We start from the raw sequence: 15,130 nt of genomic DNA, 5'->3' as shown, positions 1-15,130 counted from the left end.
ATTTAAAATTCAAATAATATGACAGTTCAAACAGATAAGTATGCAAATGATAAATATTTTATAGATAAATATTCATAAAAATTCTTGTTTTTGAAAATTAGAAAAATTTCACATGCCACTTTTTATTTAATTATGTTTTTCTAATAAAAAAAATCCAAAATACACAATTTAAAATATTTTAAATTTTATTGTACGTAATCCTTGAACTATATGATGCAAAAATTTAAAATCACGTATGTGACAAATCTAGTCTATATTTATTCTATGATTAAGTTATAGAATTCTTAAATTTATCATTGTAAATCACAGAGAGCGCATCAAACTTTCGATTTCTTAATCGGTAATTCAGAACAGGATTAAATTCTATAAAATAGTGAATCTATAAATTTATACATCATTTGTAAATTCTGTTAGAATCATTCGAATTTTGATCGTGTTACCAACTGAAAGATTTATAAAATTGAAAAAGCCGGACATGGCAGTTGCAACGAGTTCTTTCGATGATTGGCTTAGCAAGAAATTACAAGATTTAAAAACTGATGAATGTATATTTGGCTCATACATCAAAGGAATTTTACAAGGTGATGAAACGGAGGATGAGAAGATTGAAGCCCTTGAAAGCATACTTACGGGCATAACGGTGAGGAGCACAGGGATTGTGAGGTTAGAATATGCTTGCTGTTTGTAGCCGATGTTTATTAACCGGTCAAAAATAACAGCAGAATTATTATTATTCTTTCTCTCATTAATTTGCATGTATCTACTCAAACTTGATATATTGTGCATTTCGTTGTAATGTGTGCATGTTTAAATAATATTATTGTTTTTTATATTCTTTAACATCCTTGCAATGTCGTATAATACGTTATCGAATGTCATCGAATGAAAATACTACTTATCGTTTTAAAATAATAATTTTTTATCTTGTTTATTTTTAGGAAGATGACATCAATAATCATGTAACAGAAATTTTAAAAGTTTGGGAAGAAAACTTTCCCAATAAAGAGAAGGCTGGTCCAAAAGTACCACTAGAAGATGTAGACGTCAGATTAGCGCGATTGTTGGAGTCTCAATCTCTTCCAACTACAACACAAAGAAGTTATACAGATGAAGAAAAAAAAATAAGAGAAGCTATTCTTGCACAATATAGTCAAATGTCAGAAGAAGAGAATAGTGAAGGAGATGGAGAAGAAGATGGAGCAAGTGGTGGAGATTGTGGAATAGAGAAAAATACAAATGCAGCTGCAATAATACAACAAGAAAAAGAAAAAAGGGAAAAAGCTAAATTGGAAAGTCAAAGAAAAAAAGAGAAAGATAAAGAAGATCGGTGTGTTTTCAATAAAATAATGTTTATATAAAAAGACTTTATGTATATGTTATTAATAAATATATTGTTTTAGAGAAAAACAGAAACAATTAAGAGAGGAAAAGAAGGAAAAACGAAAAACACAGAAGGGAGAACGAAGAAGGTAGCATTGGGACTATAAGATTTTAAGTTTTATCACAAGATTTAAAATAATCAAATGCAAATCAACATACATATACATTTAGTTTATTCTTATGCATGTATTCTAATATCTATTTAAATCATTTATTAATACTTTATTAGAAATTTATCTCTGTAGAATGCATATCTTACAAAAACACAATATCACAATATATGTGTATTGCTAAAAGAAGTTAATTGTATGTATAATTGTAATAATGTTAATAATATTGTATGTATATGTATGTAACATTGCATCTTGTGCCTTCTATCTGTTGAAAATCTCTGTGAAGCAATGAAATTTTTTCGAAAATAATTTTCTATTTCTTTTTTTTTTATTCTTTTTTTATTCTTTTTTTTTAAATTAAAATTGAGTGGATTCTGTGTAATCTTCATTCAAATCATAATCATATTAGTTTTATTTACATTAAATCATTTTTTTTCAATATAGAATGGTATTATACTAATCAGAGTAAAGCAATGATCCTAAATATAAATGATTTGTACTTATTATTATGCTAAATATATATATTTCTTTTTATTATGTAAATTATGTATTTAATATTAATAAAAATCAAATAAAACCATTTAAATCATTCTAATAATATATTTAAATAATTTTCACAGATTTTTAATTATTATTATATTTCAGAAATATTATATGGGATAGATTACAATATAATATAAAGTCATTTTTATATGTTTGTATTTTTTATTAGTATATATTTACACACAAGATACCGTGTCGAAACCGAGTCATCTTGGTATTGCATTAATAATGAAAGACAAACGCAGTAAGATAAAAACAAACGAACAAATGATACAAAAGATGATGATGCTTCAGTATTGTATCGTTACATATACTAATGTCATTATTATAATCATTTATTATTAGCAATTCTTTTCGTTCACTATAATTAAGTTGAGCAGAAATTGACGAACTCACACTGCACGATAATAACAAGGTCTTTCCTGCTATTCAACATCGACCACTATTATCAATTCCTGCTCTCTCACTCTCATTCTCTCTCTCCTCTCTCTTCCTCTCATTTCTTTCCATATTTCTTCTATATTCTGTGAGATATCCTTTCCCCCTCCCGATTTTATTCCATTTTATTTATTTTTTATTTTGCGAAGCTCATCATTACATTTCGAATAAAAAATTCTCATATATGTAATATGCATATATTTATATGTTTAATTAGTATAATAACTCAAAATAATATATGCTAATATATTGCTAATGAAGAAAATCACGATTAGAATTTATGCTATCGATTTTTGTCTCAAACATGCAAAAATCTGTGTCATTACCAAAGATATATTTCTTATTACATTTTGTACATGCTTTTATTTTGAGAAATACGATCTATATTAACCACATGAAATTTAATTATATAAAGAGAACTTGACAATGACAGAAACATACAATGTGAAGAAAATTTACAAATTCCGTTATAGTCTCTCAATCGGCAACAGCGCACAGAACCTCAATGTTTGGATTTTGACAAAAAAAAAATAGTATTTGCTATTTGAAATTTCATAAATGCTTAATTATAATTTTGGTAATACACTAATACAAAATTATTATTTGTGATTGTCCTATTGAGATACACTAAGCAAGAACAATTAATAGTCACAAGGATAATTTTGTGAATTAATCGAACATTATGGATCGATATTATGTCCAGAAGGGAGGGGGAAAAGGGACGGTCGCGGTCATGGCTATGGCAACGATCTCGCCATTTATGCACAGTTACTATCTAATTGAATTTAATAAATCTAATCACGTCATTAACTCGATAATTAGTTACACGTTGTCCTAACAGATATACACTAAGAGCATTCCACGCTGAAGCCTGAAAGAGAGCCTTCCCTTTTCATTCTTTAGTAGAGTTTAGACCTTTTTAGACCATCCCCCTTTTTTCGTAACATATTTTTGGACTAGAAAGTAACTGTCTTGTATGTCCATGCTATTCCGGCTATTATTAACCGATAAACTTGGATTACGAGACGGTAATGATTCTTTCTCAATCCAATTGAATTTGACATAAGAAATTTTGTTTTAGAAGATACATGAATTGATTATTTAAACATCACTTTGTCCCATATCTTTCTTTTTTTTTCTTTTTTTAATTTTTGTTTATTTCTAAAGAAAGTATACTTCAATAATTTTTATTTAAATTTTTTAGGCAAATTTCATCTCACGAAAGACATGTACGCATGCGCGAATACACGGCGACATATTAAACGTGAGACGATCAGTTTACGTAGATTAGTCGATCCTAACGCGTGTAATTTGATCCCACTGTATATAATATAGTGAACACAACTAAAAAGTTTGAGGATTGTACAATTGACGTGAATAACTCGTGAGAACGAAAAACCATAATGAAAGAGAAAAAGATTTATCGATTCAATTTCACGTTTTTCGTGCTCGTAAATTTTTCGCGTCAAATGTGTTCAATCGATTCGATTAAATCGTTTAAAAACCGATATAAAACAAGTATTTCTCATAAAGTCTTTCTCAATTAAATGTTTGATATTGGATGTAAAATTAAGCTTCATTTAAGCACTTATAATTTTTTTGCTTCTAAGACACTTTAGATATTTGACATCTATATGTATATATATTCTTGCTTATTAAATAGCAGTAGTTATAGCGTAACAATGTTTATCGAATGTCTATTTGCATTCATCACATTTGAATAATAAATTCGTCGAACAGATCAAATGACCAGATCGTCACTATTATATATATATAAGACTTTAATTATAAATCTATATCAAGGAAAATATTTCTTCTGATAGTTTTCTAAATATTTTTCAATTGAAAGTTTTATAAACGATTTAATCGACACGACTTTACACAATAGAACAGTACCAAAGGGAAGAGTAAGGGAAACAGGGGACTCCATGTATCGGAGCTACGTTGTTCGAACGGTCTTCTCTATTTTCTAAATGAATATCCTATATTTAACTCGTTTTTTCGCTTCCGCGTGGGTTACTTAACACGTAAAATTGTATATGTATATATGTATATGCGATAATGTAACGCATTCTCGCTGGACACATTCTCTCTGACATATCTAATATATCTTCCCTCTGTGTTCCTTTCTGATATTTCTGTTTCTTTTTCTTCTTTCGTTCTCACGCACTATGCATACGAACGCACACGAGTTTTATTAATGTTAATTATTATACACAATTTGATATTTCTTGTTTCGCTATAAATTTGTTCTGTGTCTGTATGTGTTTGAGGTTATGTGTGACCTATGTACGTGGTTTAGATACTACACTCGTTAAATGTTGGACTCGTCGCTCTGACTATAGTCGAACAAAGTGCTTCTGTGGGCAGCTCTCTCTTTTTCTCGTGCCGGTGGCGCCTGTGAATTTAGAACCGTTCGTTACGCGCTCTGATCAATTTAAAATTTCGGAATTTACGAAATATTTAAAATATATTTTCGACATAGTAAATATATTAAAAAATTAATGCTATTTTATTACATATCATTTATTATGTAATACGAGCTTCTGTTTCTATAGGATAAGGTATGTAAGAAATATTTGAATACTTTTAACCTCTAAAATTACCACTATAAATTTTCTCTTGATTTTTTAACATTTGTTTATAATACATTATAGCTCGTATTCAATTATGATTTATTTTTAAATTTGTAATTTAAACATTCTAGAAATTTTTATTTTTTATTTCATATAAAATATATTTTGATTGAAAAAATTATTTTCACCATTCTACATTAGAGAACAATAAAAATATTCACATATTTTTCAAATATCTTATCCTATATTATTTTTTTTAACATTTTTCATAATATATTCTATTTATTCTTTGCATAGTGTAAGTTGTCTTCCATTATGTGACACGTATAAGATTTTAACTCAAGTCTAATAAACAAATGCTTAAAAATATTAGACATGTTTGAATGAATAAAAGATATACTTTGATTATTTAAACATATGAAAATTACACAAAAAATATGCAAATTTTTTTTATTTATAAAAAAAAAAATCAATGTCATCGCTTTATTACGATCAGTTGATCGATTATCGAAATATCATCTCGTCTTATTGCGATCAGTTGATCGATTATCGAATCATTCTTTTTTTTTGAATGCAAGAAAAAAACGCGGGAAAAATAAAAAAATGCATTTCAGGCTGTGATTGTTTAGTCAACGAAATATAAAAAGAAAAGTACAATGCAAGAAAAATGTATCTTATGAATACATTTTATGAATGATCGAATTTATATGCTTTTAAATAAAATTTTAAAAATAACTTTTTATTACTTCAGTCTTTATCACTTATTTATCATCAATTGAATATTTTTCGTTTGCCTTTATTTCTTTCTTTCTTTTTTTTTCTTTTTTAATTATTCTGTACATGCATTTTTTGTACACGATTACCAAATCGTTGCCTTTCGATGAAATACTTACGAAGACAACTTACGCTTATATTCCCATAAAAAGCGATCTTTACTAAATGGCAATATAGTTCATCCAGATAGATATATCGAGGATATAAATTAATGCATCAGCTGTAATCAAAATCAAAATTATGATTATTGAAAAATATCAATATAGAAAAATTTGTCAATCAACTTTTAATTGTAATTTGCTTCACTTATTACCAATTATTTCTTTGTTTTTTAATTCTTTGTTTTAAATATTTAAAAAAATCTAATTATTTTTAACCATTTCAAATTCTTTATCTCTCCTGAATATTTGAAATTCTGTTTCGAAAGTTTCAAACATTTGCAATTTTCTGTCTACTTAATTTTATAACCTCGTTATATCTTTTAAGTTGACCACATCTTGATTTCCAAACGAAAAATAATAATATAATAATAATAATAATATTATTATTAATAAAAATAGTAATACGTGGAAGAATGGGTCGAAAATCACTAATAACGAACAGTTATGAATAATACTAATGATATTTATCATAACTATTAATGTATATCTTTCTCGTTTAGTTGAACTTTCATTGTGATTTTTGAACACCGAGCGGGAAAACTCTTTTCTTCTCCCTTTCCTTCGCGCGTGTATGTGTGTGTATGTGTATCGAGGCAACGTATATTACACGGTACAGAAGTCTTCCTTTCAAATCCTTCGCATTTACACTAAAAAATAATACGAATCTTCGATCTTAATATTTTTTTATAACCTATAATCGACCAATGAGTGAAGAGATGTAATTTTTAATTAAGATTTAGTCAATATAACAACAAGATAATAAATTGGGAAAAATTAAAATGGTTAATAGAAAAAGAAAGATAAAATTCTGTTTCAGATGTTATGCATTACATTAATAGCGAAAATTATGCGAAAACAATTGTGATAAAGAATTTTCAAGCATTTGACAATTTTTTTTTTATTCGTCTATTGTAATAGAAAAAAAAAAAAAAATGAAAAAAAATAAAAATGTTAAAAGCGAATGTATGCTGTGTTGGATTTTCAAAGGCTTCGTTAAATCTGTACAATCCTTATGATAATAACAACAACAATAATAATAATAATATTAATAATAATAATAATAATATTAATAATATTAATAATAATAATAATAATATTAATAATAATAATAATAATAGTTATCTCTGTTATTACTCATTGGATAACTTCGTTAATATCATAATTATATAATCTTGCTATAATAGTGAGAGCGATAAATCAATATTAAGAAAATAATGATTGATAGTATAGAATGAAAAAAGATAATCATTAATTATATAGCGATCATTTACTTCTTAATATCAGAGATCTACGTAAAAGACAGTGGTAGATTAATATCACAATAAGACTACTCAGGCCTCGTGAAACTGGGGCACACGCTTCATTTCCAGGAGCATCGTCTCTCTCTCTCTCTCTCTCTCTCTCTCTCTCTCTCTCTCTCTCTCTCTTTCTCCCTTTCTCACACACTCTCCCTCTCTCACCGAGGTTTGCCTTGACGTTTCATTATTAATCGGTACCCTGTTGTCACGGGGTTTCAGACGACTCAGGTTTTACCTATTTTTTTTTTCCTTTTATTTTCTTTTCCTACTTCTTTCCCGTTTCAACCGCGATTCGATGCTGAATAATATGCTCGATGAAAAATCGCGCGGAAATATCGTTGTTAAGAACGCATTCACCTTCTCGCTATTCTTCTCTCCTCGTACATATTTCTTCGTATACATATAGTATACATATATATATATAATATATATATCGTTAACATTAATTTGCGCCTGTCGATAGCGAATCGAACTTTTCTTACAACGTTACTAATCGCGACGATCGTATGCGCCTAATGCAATTATATATACGTTCTATGAATATTGTTTTAACACAGGGCAACTGTGCGCGACTGAGGAGTTTCGTCCATATTAAAAGTTTCGGTGAACAATATACTGAATGATCTTTCTTATCGTTGGAAGAAGTGTTTCTCTCTCTTTTTTTTTTTTCTTTTTTGCAAACGATCTCTTCTTTCTTCAAAACGCGATTTGCAAAAAACGCATCGTCGACTAAAGTTGTAAAATTCTCGCTAACACTTGAAAGTGTTTAGATTAAGGGACGAGTGTCTTATGGACAAACGGATTAGGGAGCAAAATTCTATTTCCGATCGATTTCTACGATATCGGTGCACGCGCGTCGTTTACGATATTACCTGAGTGACGTCGGGCCGCTGGGATCGTATCTTTCTTTTCTTTCTTTTTTTCGTCAGTCGCGGCTAGAAACGGATTGAAACAACCGCGTTCCCCGTTTTTTACTATAATTAAAAATCATGCTCGTTGTGTTCGTGACACGCGCGCGTCTTCGTCAAAAATTTGTTTCGGCCTCGTATATGTAGCTCGATACACGCTGAGAGACTAGCAAGGGAAAACACTAGACTAGCCTTTTGGCGTCGACAACGATCGGGCCAGATCCACAGCCAGCCAATTCTACATGCCTCGATGTCATGTATCATGTCCCAAGAGTGATTCCTCTCACTCTTCGAGCACACCGGATATCGAAAATAAAAAATTCCTACTCAATGAATTGGCTTGATTAACTACTTCAACGAGAAAACCATCATCGTTTCATAATGGATAAGCCGAATTTATTTATATTTTGGTCTTGTTTAACCTGGCACGATTGGCCGTGCATTTGTGTGTACATGATTTGCTTTTATTGTCGTATAATCAAATCAACCGTCCAATCTTGTTATTCGTTCCACAAAAAAAAAGGGCCAATATACGCTTGTCATTCTTAATTACGTATAAACAATTTCTTTCCTTCTTATATGTATATATATAAATATATATATATGTAATATATAGGATATATATATTTATATATATCATATATATATATATATCATCTCGGTGTAGATCGGAGAGCGAGTGCTGTTCGATCGCGACACGGTACGCGCGAAAGCATCTAGAAGTGGGTAGCGCAAAACCGATTTCACAATATCGGCGGTAAAAACGTACCGGAATCGTCGAGATTTGGGTCCAGACTCGCGACGATATCGCCGGTCGAGGCGTGCCTCGAGGTAGTAGTCTGCGTGCTACTCGCGAGCGCGTGGCTGCTCGCGCTTCCGTTCAGCTTACTCTTCACTACGAGGCCTGCGTTGTCGGTGTTTTCGGTCGTGCTGATCCTCTGCACGTACTTACGACCTTTGCACAAACGATACATCGTGTAGGGGGGATCCTCGACAGTGGTCGCCCGTTGCCTGGGCGCGCTTACTGTCACGCTAACTGTTTGAGCGTGGGCGGATTGCGACGACGTTTCCATGCTCGTTGTGTTCGCGTTCGCGTTCGTGTTCGCGTTCACCGTCGACGCGGCTATCGTCGACGTCGAGGAGCTCACGTGAAAGGAGGACGAGTTCAGCCACTCGTGACGCATCGCCTCGTCGGGGGTCATGCGTTTCTTTGGATCCCACCTGCCGGAGAAGAAGAATACACTTTAGAGACGTTTCTCTGTAGGGTTGATGATGTTTGAACGGGCCGCTTTGTATGCATTTTCGAGTAACTTTTGCGTTAGTGCTGCGAAAACGGGGGATTTCTCTTTTCATCTTTAACGCTTTTCCTCGCCAATCTTCGATAAATTGGATTCGACGTTGGGTTCCTTTCAATTCTTTTCAATTTTAACGCTAGAATTAGATCGATTAAGTGAAACAATTGGAATAAATATGTTGTAATTCGGATTATGTAATTTAATGTTTCTTTTCTCTCTTCATGGAAAAACGTTTGTTGAGGTTCACAGGATACTTACTCGAGACATCTGCGGACAAAGTCGACGAAAAGTGTATCGGTGCAACGAAGAGCTATGGCAAGATTCCTGCTACCAGCCCATCTCTTCTTGCCCTTACTGTTTGTCACGCATCGAGGACTTCCCTTCGGATCTGTAACCGATTTCTTTTATTTCACCGGAATAATACCTACACCACCCTATCGATAACCCTCTTTGTTAAAAAAATCTTCCTCCGCACCCCTATAATTTATCAACTCTCCAATAATACGCCGCACACCACAAAAGTATATCAATTTCACGCTTCTACTCACCGAAGAAAAGCCTGCGACGGGATGCGTGATTAATAATATGTTCCGGTGGCAGGCCAAGAACTTCCATAATGCAGGCAAGTTGTTCGATTTCATCCTCGCCCGGGAACAAAGGACAACCGGTATAGAGCTCGGCTAGAATACAACCCAAACTCCACATATCGATCGGGGTACCGTATGGAAGACCCAGAATCACTTCTGGGCTTCGATAAAATCTGGACTGAAGGTATGTATATACACGCTGATGGCTGTAACACGAGGATCCGAAGTCTATCACCTTAATCGAGCTGCTTCCCCGCTGTTTCAGAAGCACGTTTTCCTGCAAATACGAGGATGGATTAAAAAATGGAGTTAAGTTCAAGGGGAGTTCATTCTTGTTAACCCTTTGCATTCTTCGTTGTTCACATCACTATTTAAGTTTAATTCATTACTTACTGGAGGATTGAAGAAATTGTTTCGTCGTTATTTTTTTTTTTTCTTTTTTTTTTCCAAGATTATTATCAATTTTTATTCATACAAATATACTTACAGGTTTCAAATCGCAATGAATTATCTTCTCTCGATACAGCAGTCTCAGACAGCTAATTAACGAATTGGCGAATCGTCGTATTAGGCTCAGACTAAATCCCTTATAGTTATTCTTTTTGATTAGCTCGTATAAATTCAAACTGAAAGCAGAAACGATAAATATAATTACAGAAAATTCAAAATTTCAAAATAAATATTATAAATTATAATACAAAAATTGTTTTTTCTCTTTAAAAAAAGATAGGAAGAGTTTCGTATCAATTATTCGCCGCAAGATTATCTATCTATCTATTTGTCATTTCCAAAATAGTGTCTAGAATAGTCTTTAACAGAGAAGAAAATACATACAGAAGATTAAAGAAGAGCATATACCTCATTAACTCAAAGGTGATGCACAAATGGTTCCTGAAGTAAAAGTATTCTAGCATGTGTATCACATTGTGCGACGCATTCGCTTCTAAATCTTTTTTCCTGAGATGTTCCAAAATCTCCACTTCGACGAGCGCTTGATGATGGAATCTCTTTTTATTTCTGTAAAAATAATAAAAACGCCATCGGTTTAAAGCGGTTAAAATAATCGATAAGTTGCAAAATCAATTTAAATGCAAATTCATACGAACAATATTTCATTTGTCAAATCTCACGCGAAACGATCGTTTACCATATTTAGTTACGAATTTAATCAGGAATACATCCATTTACAAGTTGTCATCAAAGATTCACAATAAAAATTTATTCGAATGACATTGAACATTCCCTTTTCCTTCTTGTTCGTTTGGTGCAAACGTGACTTAATCATGGTTTAAAAACGAACGAAGAAAGCCGGATACGCATGAAAGGAAGCGGAGGATGCGCGACGATAAAAACTGATCACGCCATGATCACGAAACGCGAGTTTGTATGGTAATTTAAAGTGATTCAATGGAGGGATACTCGTTCAAACGTTCGATTACCTGATGATCTTGATGGCAATGTACTGTCCTGTCTTGTGATCCAACGCTCTGATCACTTGTCCGAAGCTTCCTTTCCCGATCACCTCCAGTATCTCGTATCTGAACAGAAAATTATCGGTTTTCGACCATGAATTTCTGCGAGTTTAACGATTTAAGGATTCAGATCTTTTTGGATTATTCTCTTCTTTTTTATTTGTTTCATATCTCTGCAATGTATTGGTATTTTTTTTATAATTGTTATTGTTATTATAAATTCTCGAATGATCACATTGGATGATCGTAATTAAGATAGGAAATAAAATAGGAAATTTGTTCAAATTTCTATGAAAATTAATAAATTTAAAAATAATAAATACAAAATTTATAAAAGTTCAAATCTTCTTTAACAAAGATTCTACGTTCATTTTTGATTTAATTTAAGAAAAATTAATATTGATTTTCCTATAATTATTAAAATTGTATATCACAATGTATCGTTGCAAACCGTGTCATTTTGAAAAAATGAATATTGCAAAATGTCGTGTAATTATTATTAGTGAATATATTATTGTTTCGATAGTGATTGTGTTTTATGGTATATAAGTTGCATAAAATTTCGCATTTTTTAACAATAATCAAATACATCGAAACGTACTTTACATTGGAGAATCACAGATTTCAATTTTTAGTCGACGTTCCCACGAGAGCGCGTTCATTCTGCTTGCAAAATGGCTGAATCCTGTAAGCTTGTTTCTTTCAAACGGCGTATCTCGTTTCGCGTGGAACGAATGCTCCCCGATACTCTACATTCTGATTAACAAACGTGCCGAAAGCAACGTGAACGCGATTGCGTGCTACAAACATGACTAAAAGGCAATATTTACCATTTTTAGTTGAATCGTCTTAAGCTTTTCTCTTCGCTTTGAGGTATTATCTTGCAATTTATAACATAAAGTTGGTTGTGCAACCTTGAACGTACACAAAGATTAAGTGGAAGATTTAATTATATACAAAACTGATTTAATTTATATTTCGACCATCACGAACGAATTTCATCGCAAGATTCAAGTTATTTGATTAACTCTAAGAATATTACTTGAAAAGTTTTCACTAAACTCACAACAGCTATAAGCAGCTATAAGATAATTCAAATGTGACTATTCAAAAGGTATAGAGATAGAAATATATATCTGAATTTTATTTTTAAGATATTTAAAAACATTTGCAACATATTTCAGGAGGATGGAATTAAATAGAAATAAATGCAAAGATATATAAAAAAATATTCGATAAATAATCTTATCTTATTTAACGCGAAAAAGATTTTTTACTCTTAGATTAATTATATTATTTTATTCTATAATGCATGTAAATAAAATAAAATTCAATGCAAAATGATATAAACATTTTTCTTATAAAATATAACATATATTCAAATATATATTATATATTTCTTAAAAAATACATATAAAGAAATTTAAGTTAGGAAAGACTTCTTTAGTTTTCTATAATGTTAATACGTCTCCATAGAATTAATCAAAAGAGAAATCTTGCGAAAAATTTAGAAAAATGTTTATTTTTGAATGGAGATAGAGAATGAAAATTTCGACAAAAAATATGTACATAATATTTTATTTCTTTGTTCAATTAATAAATAAGAATAGAATGCAAAACTCATTAAATATTTATAGCTCCTAAATTTGATTGAATTGCAACGATAATAGGAAATCGTGAAATCGGGAAGAATAAACCGTAGATTAAGCGTTAAGCTATTAAAGAGGAAAGTCTTTTAAAGAATGAGTAAACTATGAAATAAAAGAGTAAAGAGAAAAACTCACCTGTACGAGATATGATCGTGGAAGACCTTGTTGTAACTACCGTTTTCGTCGTCGTATCCACCATTTTGGGATGAGCCCTCCTCGCCGTGAATTTTTGTGGCCGACAGACCAAGGTACCAAATCTCTGAGTATTTTTCGATTTCGTTGCGCTCAAATTCGGTGAGCCTCGAACCATAATACTTGAGAGCTTCTGGAGCTGTCATTGGCAATCTCCCAGCTGTTTCATAAATATGAAATAAGTACAATAAAAAAAAAAAAAAATAAGAGTAATATAAAAAAAGAAATTTTATTTATAGTTTTTTTTTTCGTTTCTTTTTTTAATTTTTTTCTTTAGAATAAATTAGTAAAAAGTATAACATATTTTTATGAATTTAGAAATCATTTTCTAAAGAAAAAATTCAATTAATATTAATTTATTCCTCATAAATAATTATTGTAACTTTTCATTGTTAAAATTTGGAGTGGTGAAAAGATAATGGGAAAATATTTTCCTTGAACATTTCAGGAATCATATTTACACACGCCATCTACGAAACTGTGTCAAGGTTCTCATCAATAATAAATAAATAAATAAATAAAAAAGAATATTATTCATATAATCGATATAAGCGATTCATGTAAATCACATCATAACCTCGTAAAGTGCAAACTTGACTGACTTTGCCAACACGATATACAGGATATATCAGGATTGATATTTGTAAGAACAAGAGAGAGTGAGCCGAGGGCTCGAGAATCATTTATTATTCGCCTCCAGGCACCCTATCGTTAAGTGAAATAGCAGCACTTCAATTTCATGCAAATGCGAAATTGTACATACGATATACATCGTGAGATGTGGCGTTGATAGGCTCGTGTATCGGCAGGTTGTTGTGAATATTGTTGGTGGTGGAGTTGGTTGTGTTGTTGTTGTCAGACTTGTCCACTCGCGTCGTTTTGGGATGAAAGAATGACAGTAATTTCTGAAAAAAAGAAAAATTATAAAAGCTCTTAAGGATTTAACTCGATAGTAATACTTAAAAATATATATATTACACGATATAATAATTAAATTGCAGATATTTTTACGAAGCTTAATATTTTATTTTGAATAATTTATATATTTTTGCATATTATTGTGCATATACATGCATTTTATGTATTTTTGAATGTTAATATTTCCAAACGTATGGATATAATCGCGATATAATAATAATAATAATAATAATAACAAAAATACTTATACATATTATATTGTTGATTCGGTTGTTTCAAAGTGACAAAAATTTATTTGTATTGAATCAAAATAAGATGTAATTGCTATTTGAAATAATAATAATAATTTACAAAATATCATTTTGAAAAGAATGTAGAACTTTTTTTTAAGCTGTTTTCCTAAATTTAATTAGTTGCGATATATTCGTGTTCGATCAACATATCAATCGATTAATAAAAATTTTTTTTCGCTGAAATCCATTTCTGAATCATAATTATAATTTATATTCTGAAACTTTTCAACCGAATCAGAATCGGAATTTTTCCATCATCGCGTCGTAAAAAAAAGGAAAAAGGGAAAAGAACATGTTTTTCCACATCGGTCCATTCGCAACTTTCAAATTTATTTATCCAAGCTGGGACAAAGAAAGCCGCGTTTTCGTCGCAGTATTTTACAATCACCGAGTTTCTCGAGGGAAAGTGGGGTAACGGGGTGGCTGCAATAAATTCCACCGGTGGCCGTCGACGACAACGAGGATCAGGTCGGTGATTACGTTCCACTGCCCCGTTCCCGTGATCGTAATACAATATTCGCATGCAAACTCGT

At 31.1% G+C, this 15,130-nt stretch overlaps 2 protein-coding genes across 2 annotated transcripts in view; one reads left to right on the top strand and one right to left on the bottom strand.

The window, feature by feature from the left end:
- Positions 1-124: 124 nt before the first annotated feature.
- On the top strand, positions 125-2,079 carry LOC107994261 (coiled-coil domain-containing protein 43). Its single transcript, XM_017051077.3, has 3 exons — positions 125-640; positions 939-1,327; positions 1,401-2,079. Exons 1-3 carry the CDS (start codon positions 476-478, stop codon positions 1,471-1,473), a joined length of 627 nt encoding a protein of 208 aa, XP_016906566.1. The 5' UTR covers positions 125-475; the 3' UTR covers positions 1,474-2,079.
- Positions 2,080-2,178: 99 nt separating this feature from the next.
- Positions 2,179-15,130, bottom strand: part of LOC107992577 (probable serine/threonine-protein kinase dyrk2) — a 203,119-nt gene continuing 190,167 nt past the window's right edge. Inside the window, 10 exon segments of the mRNA XM_062076146.1 lie at positions 2,179-4,852; positions 4,854-4,872; positions 8,961-9,412; positions 9,745-9,874; positions 10,035-10,350; positions 10,561-10,699; positions 10,932-11,090; positions 11,513-11,611; positions 13,330-13,546; positions 14,150-14,291. Coding sequence (XP_061932130.1) covers positions 4,789-4,852; positions 4,854-4,872; positions 8,961-9,412; positions 9,745-9,874; positions 10,035-10,350; positions 10,561-10,699; positions 10,932-11,090; positions 11,513-11,611; positions 13,330-13,546; positions 14,150-14,291 — 1,737 coding nt within the window. The 3' untranslated portion in view covers positions 2,179-4,788.

This window comes from Apis cerana, linkage group LG6 (genome assembly GCF_029169275.1).
Source record: "Apis cerana isolate GH-2021 linkage group LG6, AcerK_1.0, whole genome shotgun sequence".
In the NCBI taxonomy this organism is placed as follows: domain Eukaryota; kingdom Metazoa; phylum Arthropoda; class Insecta; order Hymenoptera; family Apidae; genus Apis; species Apis cerana.
The sequence above is the reverse complement of the archived record's forward strand: the minus strand, read 5'-3'. Positions and strand labels throughout refer to the sequence as shown.

Coding starts and splice junctions, on each gene's coding strand:
- LOC107994261 (XM_017051077.3), top strand. CDS start 476: ATGGCAGTTGCAACGAGTTCTTTCGATGATTGGCTTAGCAAGAAATTA. Junction 641..938: donor GCATACTTACGGGCATAACG/GTGAGGAGCACA, acceptor GTTTATTTTTAG/GAAGATGACATCAATAATCA. Junction 1,328..1,400: donor GAGAAAGATAAAGAAGATCG/GTGTGTTTTCAA, acceptor ATATTGTTTTAG/AGAAAAACAGAAACAATTAA.